General features: G+C 34.8%; 2 protein-coding genes across 4 annotated transcripts; both read right to left on the bottom strand.

The window, feature by feature from the left end:
* Positions 1–605: 605 nt before the first annotated feature.
* Positions 606–5454, bottom strand: LOC141659532 (putative acetyltransferase TAP2). Its single transcript, XM_074466448.1, has 8 exons — positions 5334–5454; positions 5174–5238; positions 3993–4053; positions 3296–3479; positions 2895–2994; positions 2615–2715; positions 1886–1979; positions 606–1030 (listed from the first exon to the last, which is right to left on the bottom strand). Exons 1-8 carry the CDS (start codon positions 5366–5368, stop codon positions 951–953), a joined length of 720 nt encoding a protein of 239 aa, XP_074322549.1. The 5' UTR covers positions 5369–5454; the 3' UTR covers positions 606–950.
* A 326-nt stretch (positions 5455–5780) lies between these two features.
* Positions 5781–13834, bottom strand: LOC141659531 (uncharacterized). 3 transcript variants are annotated; one of them, XM_074466447.1, is made up of 13 exons: positions 13698–13834; positions 12758–12990; positions 12353–12412; positions 12093–12155; positions 11957–12019; positions 11734–11796; positions 11084–11146; positions 10134–10196; positions 7865–7924; positions 7271–7396; positions 6814–6900; positions 6310–6589; positions 5781–6222 (listed from the first exon to the last, which is right to left on the bottom strand). In XM_074466447.1, exons 2-13 carry the CDS (start codon positions 12968–12970, stop codon positions 6035–6037), a joined length of 1329 nt encoding a protein of 442 aa, XP_074322548.1. In that variant the 5' UTR covers positions 12971–12990; positions 13698–13834; the 3' UTR covers positions 5781–6034. The 3 variants fall into 3 exon arrangements, with proteins under 3 accessions (XP_074322548.1, XP_074322546.1, XP_074322547.1); XM_074466445.1 differs by having other exon boundaries at positions 5781–6589; XM_074466446.1 differs by lacking the exon at positions 13698–13834 and having other exon boundaries at positions 5781–6589; positions 12758–13651.

Below are 13834 nucleotides of genomic sequence, written 5' to 3'. Positions count from 1 at the left end.
TCAAGCTTAGAACTTAAAGTTTCTTGTTAGGTATAGTTAAATCTCGATAAATGAACATTTTCATAATCGAATAGTGGAAATTATTCATATATTGAGATAAAATATATATAAGAACACGATTGAATCTCAAATGAATAAGAGTTTATGTTCTGTCATCCCGGGTACTCACCCGAGAATTTCTTGGAACAGATACTCATTTATAAGTCTATAAGTCATATTTGTCAACAAACAAAATAAATTAATTACGCTATCCAAATTTATTAGTTCCTGGAGCACGGTTGAATATCTCAAGTGGTTGAGAGTTTATCCTTTGTCGTCCCAGGTACTGGGTTCGATCCTCGCTCACCCCGAGATTTATGAGAACAGATACTCATTTGTAAGGTTATAAGTCATATTTATAAAAAAAAAAAATTACTACTTACTGTACCGAGGTTCTAACTTCTAACTCTGTTGAAAAGTCCAAACAAACCTGGCGTATTCCACGCGGAATATAGAATGAATGACTGCCATTAGAATGCCTGTCAACGTCTTATCAGTTTTTTAGATTTTTTCTAACTTACCTGTAATGGTGGATCAATCATTTATCTTCTCAAGCTGGACATTCGTACACCAATTGTACATATTCTTATACCAACTCCAACCATGACATAAAATACATAAAAACAGATTACCCAGAATACCAGAGTTGTTACATGGTCAACTTAAGGCAAGTACCTACAGGAGATGCTATGCTTTCACACATGTAACTGGATTCCCAAAATTATACGTAAATACGATTAAGAAAGATTACTTTTACATATTATAGTAATAAGCTACAACATTTAAGAAAATTATAATAACAAATACAGATTCAGATTCTCCGCTCCCAGTGTGCCACACCCATTTAATCGAGAGTGTGGAAGGCCGCGATGTATTGGCATTAATTAGTGTTTCTTAACATCGGAGAGAAATCAAAACCTCGGGTACCAGAACATACCTTTGATACCCTCCGGGTCAGGTTGGAAACCTAGATTCTGATAAAATTCCACAACTGCAATAGAAGTATAATGGAATTAAGTTAGTTTAAGTTTTTAGAATACACAAATTACAGTAAAAGTGAACCTAAAACAAGACCGAATATGCAAAATAGACCTTTCATATTGAAGTAACCTCACTCCTTGTTTACTCACCATCCAACATGAATCATTAGCGAAGTGACCTAATTTACTCGTCTTCAAAAGGGAATTCGGCAATTTGCCTATGAATTCTTCCATGCAAAAGTTATTCCCACACGACCATTTTCCATATTAACAATTTGTAAAGCTGAATTTGGCAATTTGCCTATGAGTTCTTCCATGCCAAAGTTACTCTCACACGACCATTTTCCATATCAACTATTTGTAAAGCTTATATAGTTGGAGGATTTCCTAGGAAAAATAATCTGCAAGTCTGAGATTATATTGCACAGTCTAGGGGCAATTTAGCTCCACGGGTTAACTCAGTTGGTAAGAGCAAGTGCCAGCTATCAAGGCGGTCCAAGGTTCGACTCCCCAGGGAGACGCTTGGCTCGCATGCCCTTCTAGTTGAATCTGGATTTACCCGGTTATGGGTAGGGGCAGTCCATAACCCGAGCTTTGAAATCCCGCACTAATGTGGGGTAGTTCCTCGTACAAAATAAAATAATTTGAAAGAACAATGCCACTTCCTTTTATCGTCCTCTCATCATAAACAATAATTTATTATCTACAGTTTGCGAAATTTTAACGAGGTCAGATTAGTAGAGAACAGCGCTACATAGCAGAGAAACATTAAAATCTTATTCACATCCTATCGCTTAACACTCTTTAAAGTTAAGATGATTCCTTTTCTGCAGTGAACTAAGGATCATTAACTCGTATTTGAATACCTTGACTGTCTGCAAATAATGTAATATTTCCAATGTCCCTTTGCAACAGAGCCCTTATAATCTTCTCAATCAAGGCTTTCCCAAGACCTTGTCCCTGTACATATAGAGAGCAACAACTATTATTGAAGGCTAAACATAGTCAAAACAAAGTACATACTACAGCGTAGAAATAGTTCTGATAGAGTTCTTCACATGGTCGCATATGTTTCTGTGTGCGTGAAATATAATGGCAATCAGAGAAAGGTAGGAAATTACGCATTTAACCCTAGTGCTAACACCGCCATTTAAAAAACAAGAAGAATATTAAATTCTTGCATTGCAATTTAGTTCTACACCAAGCCTGAAATTGAAATCTAGAATTAGGAGATAAATTGAGATCAAGAGTCAAAACTGCAATATTCTTTGTGGGTAATCACCATCTTAAAAAGGGTAATCACTTGAAAGGCATCAAAGAAAACTTAAAACTTAGGTTCCAACCATCAATATACCCAAACAGGAGAGTTGAACATGTGCGTGGTCAATCAAGAAACATCCCCGAATTAATGTATTATGTAATGAAACATGAATCAAGGTTCCAAACCCTATTTATAGCACATCAGCAGTGATTCCAGCCAAGTGTTTGACAAAAAAACAGCCGTGCCAAAAAAAAAAGAAGGGAAATGTACATGATCAACCAGTGACATGCTTGTACATGCAGCCTGGTAACATGGCACAAAGAGTGAGGTATACCTGGTATTCAGGATCAACAAGGACATCCCAGATTGTTGCATTGAAGGCATGATCAGATGTAGCACGAGCTAATCCAATTAGCTTCCTATTGCCATCCCCTTCTGCCAAGAAACTCTTCCAAGTACACTAAGATATTAATCATATATTTTAAAAAGAAAAGGTAAATGCAATTGCAACTGGTTTAAAGATTTTAAGAGCAGGTATATAAAAAAAATAAACATAAAACATCAAGCACCCAGCACATTCAGAGAGCAACTTTAAATAGCATATAATTTAGTACCTTTTTCAGCTGATACAGTTGTGGAGTGTAGAGCAGCTACCATGTAGCTGTTTTTTAGAGCTGCAGCTAGTTTTGATAGTGGCCTACGAGGCCAACCAACCTATTAAGACCAGTAGGTAAAGTACTTCAATAACAAAATAAGAACATGCTTGTTCATGAGTAGCCGAAATCTGGATGGCCGGTATATACACTAAAAATTGTAATCACAAGAGAATGGACGGCTTAATAATCATGACAGAGTGATAATTCATTGCCAAGCCTTCGATTTATAAAGTGACAGCAAAGTTATTCAACGTTTCTAATGCCTTTGATAAATTATTTGGAACATCCCAAGTGATATAGTCTACATGTGGAAGAAATTGCACTCAAAGATGGATGAAACAGCCTGCAAATGCAATCACCTTATCACATAAGGCTTGTAGATCATACACATCAACATCTCCGCCTGAAGAAAAAATAATCTGTTCAACTACACCATCTGGTCGGGCCTTCTCAACAAGAACAAATTCCTCCGGAAGTGGTTCTTCATCTTCTTCAACTTCAGTAGATGACTCAATAACCTGTGTTGTATTGTTCTTCATAATCCTGCAATAGCCCACAGGTTCAGGTCACTTGAATCCTAGTTAAATATTGGTAGTAGTTGACTATATTATAATTCCTAGGACACATATATTGCATATAGACCAGCCAGATAGCCACTCATCAAAGGACGGCCTATAGGGTTTGTACTGATTATTTTCTTTCATTTTGTGTTCCTACACAACCCTGCATGTCACAAAGATGAAATGTTTATTTATAATTTCAGATGAATCCACACATTTAGTCAGTGACGCCCTATGTGATAATCGTTGAAAATTGAAGACAAGACCCACAAAGAATAGCTATTTCATGCACTTGACACCCTAATAAATTCCATCGGTAGGGTGTGTGAACATATCTGATACCTAGAACTTCTCATTGATGTACAACTTTGGAAGGTCGGATGTGGATTAACAAATATCTTACACCACAAACTCTTGTGACCTATTCCAACAAGACATAATAACACATTTGTATATGTGTGCTCAACACTTTAAAAGATCACATATCCTGTCTTACCCTGATCTGATGGATTCCCAAAATCCAGCCTTCAGCTGCGATATCCTCAGCTTTCTGCTTCCTGGAAGAATCATGAAGATACATACTTCTATTCAATAGTTATTGCAGTAATCTAAATGCCGAAACGACTGCAATTTTGTTTGGAAGTAAAAATTCACAAGTGCTTTATTTTTGTGCTAACTGCAGTTCTCTAATATCTCATATAAAGTTAAACTAGACTAATTAATCTTAAATCAATTCCAATGCCGATATGTATGACAGAAACACACATACAATATTCGTACAACCATTAAGTTGTCTGATGCTAGCTTGTAAGACCACAGTTTACTAAGAAAACAAAATCAAACCAACCCATAACAAACTAATTTTATTTGCAAGTGTCGGATTCTTGTTTTATGGATAGGGTTAGTACTGAAGATTTAGGCATAGGATAAAACACTTGGAAGAGAAATGAAGACTCAAGCTATATGTATGCATTGGGGTAGGGGACGGTATGCTTTCAGCCTCACTTATTCAATTCTAGAGTTGCAATCCGATAATGAATATGACTTCTAACATGGAAAATTATATACGATTATCAGTAAAATGGGGAAAACAAGCTTCGTACCTCATTTTCCAATTTTCACAAGTAAGAAACTAAAATAAATTCCTATGTATGGCATAAAGGGTCTATTAGAAGGTCGTTTTTCAAACTAACGAGGGTGGAGGATAAAGAACAGACTGCAAAATCAAAGCACTAGTAAAGACGTAAATGGAAGGGGGAAGTATAGAAAGAGGCATTTAAGGTAATTCTGAAATGAACACATAGGTGAAATGAAAACTGAAAATTCTTTACTCTAAAGCTTGGTACAATGAAATAGACTGTTACAACCTAACATTATATCAAAATCTAGTCGCATTGGATAAACTAAACTAATAAATATATCGTAAATTCAGTTTTAAAAATTAGCAATCACTATAAGCTAGTCAATTCAGTTTCTCGAAAATTCAACTGTAAAATAATAAACTAAATTTGAATACAAGAGAAGGAGAGAGAGAGTGGGGGGGAGAGAGAGAGAGAGGGGGGGGGAAGGGAGAGGGAGGGAAAAAGAGAGAGAGGGAGAGGGAGAGAGAGAGAGGGAGAGAGAGAGGGCGAGAGAGAGAGAGGGAGAGAGAGAGGGCGAGAGAGAGAGAGAGAGAACCTTTAAAAAGAGGAGAGTGAGGAGTAAAGTGTGAGGGTTGGCATAGTTGAGACCGGCTAGCCAATCTGATTTATACATACATTCATACACATATATAATAGGCAGTTGATAAAAACATGAATTATGAAAGATGATAAATAAAGTAAACACTTATAATTACAGTGAAGAAGGAGAGACGAGCTTCAACGTTTCCATTTCGAACAAGTGGTTCACGAATCACGATGAAGATGATGCAGGTCTCTGGTCTCCAACGTTGTTACAACTGGACTTGGACTAGACTATACTACTTCATCTTAACTGGATTTCTCATTTTGGGCCACATTCCAGCCCAAATTGCCGTAAATAAAAACTCATTATTTTCATTTAACAAATAACTCAAAGTTAGCGTTCCGCAATTTACAAAGACGATGTTTCAAAATGACAGTCAAAAATGACTTGTTATATATGACTCGTTCTTTAGTGTTCTTTTAAATTTGTATACTCATTTTTATCATATTTTTGTTCTTCGTGTTCAAAATTGACTCGTTTAAAAAATTATCGTAAAAATATCTTATACTAGAAAATTATTTAAAACATTTCAAACTTTCAATGTGGATACCTCCAAAGTTAATAGCCACGACTGTTAGTAGTTGACAAAATAATGATTTTAGTCAATTATGTGTGGTTTTACATGAGAAATGGGGTCAAAATAACAATGAACCCGCTCTAACTCAAAGTTGTTAATACATGTCTATTACTAAGCATCTATAAATTAACCTTATTCGGGCCAATCTTTAACCTATGATTTCTTCAACTATTTTACTCCGGATACAAAAACAATAATTATACCCAGATAATGGTGGGGAGTTATCACCCGAGAATTCAAGTACCCTGACTAACCAAATCAGCACCACTGACGTACCTAGCCATAAAAGATATGAATCGAAATGGAGCACCAATCAGTGGAGCATCTGATATTGGCACAAGTGACGTCTCTTCACTACTAGAATCTTCCACCGACAAGTTTGTACCACTCGCTTCACTCTCTTCCGGTGGAATCTGCTCAATTTCTGTGGAAACAGTGATTTCAGTATCTGGAATTAGAGGACTGTCATTGTGGTTGAAATGATTGCACAACTCCTCTTGGGAAACCTCACCATTTTCGACAGGCATTGTCTTCTCTTCTAATAGAGGTTGATACTCACTAGAGACATCATCAACAACTATTGCCGGAGTACCAGCTACTGGATCAGGTTTAGGAGCTAAATACTCTGCAGCAGGTATACTTAAAACTCTTTCGGCAGTCAGATTAATTGGATCAGTGATAACAGATGAATGTTCAGCATTATTGGCAGGTTTGATTGTGCTAGCCACTGGATCTGAACCGCCTGAAGACAATTCAGCCATTGTGCACGGTAGATCACGCTCAGCATTCAACTGAAATATACATAAATAGCAAGCAGATCATAATTTATATACAAAACTTTATACAAACAGGGACTTCTATGCACATAACATCAAGAAGTATCAAGCTCATACTCTTGTCTTAATAATATAATGAATATTCAATGAAAATTGGAAGGCCTGATCATTTATTTCTGGAACCCGTATATTTTCTAGAGTAATCGGAAAGTTTGTTGCATTTGTACATGCTTAATTACCTTCTCAGCAAGCTTTGCATTTTCAAGAAGCAAATTTTCGACCATTGTCTGTGCAGCAAGCATCTCTGATTTAATGTGCTCCTTTTCCTGACAAAGAGGGACGCAAATAAAGGTTATCTAGACAAGAATAATATCAGCATATAGAGGAGGCCTCATAAAAGTTGTCGGACTCAACAGTATTTTTATCAATAGCTTTAGTGAAATATAGTTAAGAGACGAGAGTGTCATGAACAAAATTCATTCGAGTTATATATTAACTAATTTTTGAAATAAGACATCACTGAAGAGTCAAGTATTAAACTACCACATCAAGGTATACAGAGAGCCGGGTCAAATCCAACTGAAACCACCAGTCCCAAATTCTAGACGGGGCAACTTTTTGTGAGGCATAACAAGAACTAGCACATTAAAATGCAGCCAGACACACAATTTTATAAGAGAGTTCAAGTTTACAAACCAACACTCCAATTTCACTGGATAAATGAGCTGATTTCTGTATCTGTCTCTGAAGGCCTGATATGTTTTCTAATAGTTGCTGGTTCTCTTGAGAGAGATTCTTCTGGGATTCTTCCAACTCCATTACCTGCAAGGCTTTGATTTTAATATCCGTATCAGATAAAAATGACATACCTGTTGTAAAGTGTACATACTATAATTCTTCACTAGTACATGATATGTGAATAGCTGAGTGGAAAATTGCACATTATATTATTTATTAATAGCTAAGTAGGCACAGCTAAACATATGAATACAAGTTTATCGTCATCTTAGTATAATGTATTGTAAGGAGTGCTAGACAATATTTATGATTATTTTCCCGCAAGAAAGAAGCTTACCCTATGGTACAACCAAAAGAATCTAACAAATTCAATGCTAAAAAAGTTATAGACTAGTGCAGAATTGTTTCAACATATAAAAATACCCTGAAGAGTTAAATTCATTTGTCAAAGGAAAAGCTCGATCAAAAGTAACTAGTGTGCCGAATCTGTAACGGTGCTTCAACTATGCATATCCACACAGTGAAATACACACAGAGACTTAAACTATGTACCTGTGAGCGTAGTCTTGCATTGTCAGCATTTAGGCCGGAAATTGTTTCTGTGGCAGAATTCTGTAAAATTTAAGGTGAAAAAACGTATGAGATGATGCTTTTCCTCTTCACTTCTCCACAAGCACAACCGAAAAGAACAAATTGCAACTATTATTACGAGGATGGAAATAGATTAATAAGACTAAGAATCCTTTAAAACAGTGTAAATCCAGACTTGAAGTAACATAGGGTCTGAAGAAACAGAATAGTAGAAATTCAAATGTGGATATTTGAAGGAAATCATGGAACATCATTCTTAGAATTCCAAATAATTAAAACTTTTGGTTGGTCGCTGTGGGAATAATGTTGTATTTAAAGAATATGATAAAAGCTAACTTAGTCAAAATCACTTTACGGCTTAGGCCCTAACTTAAACCAGCATAGACCCTCAAAATTTCTTGATCCTCTCCCTCTCCGATTGACACCTTGTAAATCCATGTTATTACATTCTTCTGAACATTTTTGTAGATGGGGCTTGATAAGTACTCCCTCCATCCATTTTATGTGTGCTGTTTTAATTAGTTCTGTGGTACCAGATTTTGACCGTAAATTACATATATTTTATAATTAAAAAAAAATTAAACCTACATTATTAGAAAATATATTTAATCCAGTTTAGAATGTATTTTTTAGTATTTCATATAATTAATAAAAAAAATTTGGTTATCAGTCAAAATTTTGTCAGACTAATCAAAACATGGAAGGAGTACATGTTTACATTTTTTCCTGAAACTAAATATTTATTTCTAAAACGCGAGATAAGCCAGGATAATAGTGATAGATATGAACATGTATACAGATATACTGGCACCAAAATCTAAAGTAATCTGCCAAAATCAGGTACCAAATTCAATGTCCTAAGTCCTAACTAGTGGATAATCATATTAAAGATCTTTATATATTAAAAAAAGAATTGCTAGAGTTGGGAAAAACAAACTTGTGAGACTAGAAACTGTCATGTTAATATGCTAGACATGTGTTAGATGCAGAAGACAATGGATATGGAATCTAAATGATCCGAGTGGTTCGTGACTCTAAATTTAATTTTTAAGTCTTCTTGTTTTCACTTATGGAAACAAAAATCTGGCAATCAAAAAAATGTTTGCATGCTTAGTGTTTTACCGAAAGGGAAGAAATTTCCCAAAGAATAGATTTTGTTGCTAAAGTGCAACTTTGTTTATTTGTTGATGCAATTTTATTTTATCTATATAGTACTCCTTCCCTCAGTCCCAATTTTTAAGAGACATTCACAATTTTAAAGAAAATAAAAGAAATAATTACTTGTTTATTACATTTTTCGTATTTTGTTTGTCGATCAATTTGAACGTCAAGATTTTGATTCGACAATTGAAACATAAATATAATATGCCATCACTTTTTCTGCACCTTAATGTAGGGACAGATAACAACTAGCTCATATACAACCGGACAGAGGTATTAGCAGATAAATAACTCAGTAAATAGAAGCAGAATCAAGAATTATATAGTATAAGCACTTACGCAGTGACCGACATGCCTTGGTGGTTTTTTGGTTGACAATAAAATACCCAGGAACTTGAAAACTTAGGAAGTGTCGTTTGTTGGAGTTGTTTGGTTTACAAAATTAAGGAAAAAACTTCCTTGGAAGTTTGAATTCCCCTTAAACATGAGAAGTTACTCACCCACCTTCACCTATGTAACTTGCACGCTCCAAGAGTGAATACCCATATGACAACCAAACAAAATTCCGTACTTCCTAGATATTCTAATTTCCATAGGTAATGCAACTTCTAATAGTAAATAACTTCCTACTGCTAACCAAACAAGCAATTAGTTTTTTTATCACTTACAGTGATGTCCTACAAATTTCCGAACCACTAAAGTAATGAAAAAAGACATAGCAAGCTTGACTACAACCTCCTCTTTTCTAATGAACTCGAAATGAAAACTAAATAGATGAAAAGCATGAGATGGCTAACTATTGCGTTAAGTATAACAAAACGCTAAAGTGAAATGTCAATAAAACTAACTCCAAAATGTTACCCTGCTAACCAAACTAGATATAACACGATAAAAGTATAAAACTACTAAGAACTAAGCAATTCACATCTCGTGTTTGGACCAACAATATGACAAGCTTGCAGGTATGACTATAAAAATAAAACATAAAAAAATCATATCACAATTTTTTTTAAAGAGATAAGTGTTTCGTAAGGAAACAAATTATTAGCGGCAGGAAAAGAAATCAAACCTCCTTCTGAGCCCAAGATTCTCTCTCTGTCTCCAGCTGTTTGATTTTTTCTTCTAAAAAAACCTGTGGATCATACATATCAGAGATTAGTTTGTTAAAGCTGACTTACAAGTTCGTGGAAATGACTGAACAGAATACTAGCAACGTACAGAAAAATTGAAAACAGATACATGTACGATACACAGATACAAGTTAAACTAAGGCCTTCTAAAACTCGACTTTCATAATCTTGATTTACTTGCTAGGAAGCACCGACACTCCAAAAAGGATGCCGTATGCGTGTCGGACACGGCCAACACGGCGACACGGCACCAACACGGCTGAATACGTGTCCGACACGCCACATGGCGTGTCGACAGAAAAAGGCAACCGATACGCGACCGACACGGGTTCGACACGCGACCGACACGGCCCACCGACTCAGCCCATATAGAAAAGCCCAAAATCATCTTAAAAAAGCCCAACATCTTTTTTTAAAAGCCTTAAGCCCAAACCATCTTATATTACTCCTAATTTTGTGTCTCTCTGTCTTTTATAACCTCCCCTCTTCATCTTTTATAACCCTATATATATACAATCAAATATATACATACATCTATATATATATAACACATATAAAAATATTTTTTATATTTTTATAACTTTTTTTTGCCGTGTCCCGTATACAGGACACTTTGATAATTGACGAATCCCCGTGTCCCGTGTCCGGTGTCGCCGTATCAGTGTCGGTGCTTCCTAGTTTACTTGAGACACTTCTCTTTGAAAATATATTAGAAGCTTCGATACTCTATACCATATAAAAATTCCAATTTACAATTGGGTCCCAAAGGGCTCAACATCAAGATAAATTTCTCTTGGAATATTTGAAATATATTAATATCAGTTGATTTTGAGATATCAAAACAAAGTGTTTGTAAGTGAATAGAACCAGGGGAGTACAAAAACAGTACCTCCTTTGAACTCGTGGTAGATGCTTCATTTACCAATTGACTGATTTTCTCTTCGTACCCAGCCTGCATAACAATTCCTTAATTGAGTAAAGGATTTTAGAGAGTATAAATAGAATAACTGATTTTGGGTCCCCGAAGCAAGATCTTATATCCTCCCAAGGGCTCACCGGTTTTCAATTGGGCATTGTATTCTGTTTATGAAAGTACTAACTCATGAAACAATACAATATAAACTATTTCTTGAAAAAACCTTTTCAATATTATTTCTACAGAAAAGAAAGATACTAAACTTCATAGGTCAAAAGGTGCAAATAAAGTCATCAACTCACTAACCATAACCTCAGAAGTTTTAATATTAAGAACGGTTGATAATTTGAGGTCAGATGGAACAGTGAGGAAAGAGTAAGTCTCTAACAGACGGAAGTAGAAACACTAATATTTTTAAGTAAACGCTCTTCAAAATATGATTGAAGAAACTTGGTATAATTCTACACCATACCCTCAGAAATTTTAAAAACAGGAAGAACTATTATAAGGTCAGATCAACAGCAGGATACAGTAATATTTTCTAAAATAACAGAAGGTAGAAACACCAGTTTTTTTAAAAGTAGAAACTTTCCCAGATATAGAATAAACAAACTTAGTATCACCTCTCTGTGAAGCCAAGAGTCCTTTTCAGTCTGTAATTTGGAAATAACAAGCCCAAAATCAGCCTGAAAATTACAAGAAGGAAATGTTGATATCACTATTTAATAAATTTAAACATATAAGTTCTAAGATATATTCAATATTCTACGCAGAACAGCGGAAACCTTGTATAATAAAATGATTACGACAAAGATATGTAATACCAATTCAGGTAGGTTTAATTACCTCTTTTTTAATGTATTCTTCTTTTTCCATTTGTAATTGTTTTATCTTTTCTTCTAGGATGCCCTGTAAAGTCCAGAAATAAAGTTGTAGATGAAAAGGTATTGAGTACAAAGCTCGATCACACGACTCATATTACCTCTTTCTTTAACCAATATTCTTTTTCATTGCGTAATTTTGAGAACTCGAGCTCCAGGTCATTCTGGAAATTGTTATACAAAGGATAAGTATTACATGTAAGAATCCAGTATCTAATCTATGTCACATTACTTGAGAACAAAAAACGTTATTATGAGAAGATGAATAAACTTGACACACACGATTACAATGTCTTGTAACACAGTGTAATCCACTCAGATCCATTTAAATGTTTCAATATAATTAACTCTAGTTCTTTACCTCTTTATTCACATATGCCTCTTTTTCCATTTGTACTTGTTTGACCTGTTCTGTGCTGGCCTGTATAAACCCAACAAAGTTACCAAGGCATCATTCGAAAAGAAAAAAATTATGATAGTTCCATGATAAGTTATTATACATTTCGCGTTCTTTGTCCACCCAGAAAAGCTTCTTATCTTCAACGGTAAATGATACATATAAATAAAATAAATTACAGAACCCAAAGTTAAGTTTGGAACAGTACATGAATACTGAATATAATAAATTACACTATGGCTGCAAGATTGTTTTTACTAGGAACAATCGAACTGTAGCATCATGCATGGGCTAACGCAATAGTGCAACCGAAAGTATGAGGTTCAATAGTAGCAGAAATCGAGGAGTTTGATCAAAATTACGACTTACATCGCTAGCTGCTACACCATGTCTGTCCAAAGTTGCACTTGGTAGTGCCACATGTTCATCTTGAATGACATTGGTGTGCTGTTTCTGATCAGAACCATTGGGCATCTGATTAGCGGAAACTGATGCCACAGTAGGAGCAGCAGATGTAGGTTCTGCATTCTTAGCCTGCTTATTCTTCTTTCTCTTATTTTTCTTCTTAATATCCTTTTCCATTAGATTTTAAGTTGTATCACCTGTTAAAGTGAATCACATTGTGTAAATATATTAAATATTGAGTATACAGTATTATGTATGATTATCTTGAACAACAGCAATAAGAATCTCAAGTACAGTAACTAAAACACCCACAAATTACGTCCCTAACGATCTAACCGCCAAGTAGGAGAAGCAAAAAAAATATTAAAAACATTTCCAACAAGTACTCTAAAAATCTCCGATTAATCTCTCGAAAATCCTCAAACTATTCTATATTGTCAAATTCCACGGTTTGTTCCATAAATTAGAATACATTTATACATTCTCATAAGAACTTCGATCAGTTAGGTTTAGTATCAACATTAATAATCCAATTAGCAGAATTCAAATTAAAGCAGTTAAATCAAATTACACTACGAAACCAAAAAACCATCGAACTATATACGAGTAATGGGGGAATTAATCTCCGAAAATCGGTAGAAGGAAACTTAACAGCCTGGACTAGAAATTGAGAAATTATTCGAAAACTGCTTCTAACATGCAATGCAGCATCACTGATCATACATAACAACTCAGCATTTAACAGGAATTAGAGATAAAAATTTTGAAAATCACAGTAATAATAACAAAAAAGAATGTAATATGGATCTAAATTAGAGTTGCATAATTAAAAAAAATGAAGTTAAAATGGTAAATAAATACACACGAGAAAAACATGTAAGTATACAAAATTATAGATACGTACTGTAAGTTGAGGATGAGATTGAGATCCAAATATTTGTGTAAATTACAATTACTGAGGGAAGTTTTTTTAAGATGTGAAGATTGTTTTGTGTTTCTGGAGGTTGAGGAAGAGAGTAACGGAAAGTTGGTCCAGTTACG

The sequence above is a fragment of the Apium graveolens genome, chromosome 5, assembly GCF_009905375.1.
Source record: "Apium graveolens cultivar Ventura chromosome 5, ASM990537v1, whole genome shotgun sequence".
Lineage (NCBI taxonomy): Eukaryota > Viridiplantae > Streptophyta > Magnoliopsida > Apiales > Apiaceae > Apium > Apium graveolens.
Note: the sequence above shows the minus strand (reverse complement) of the source record. Positions and strands in the feature narration are given on the sequence as shown.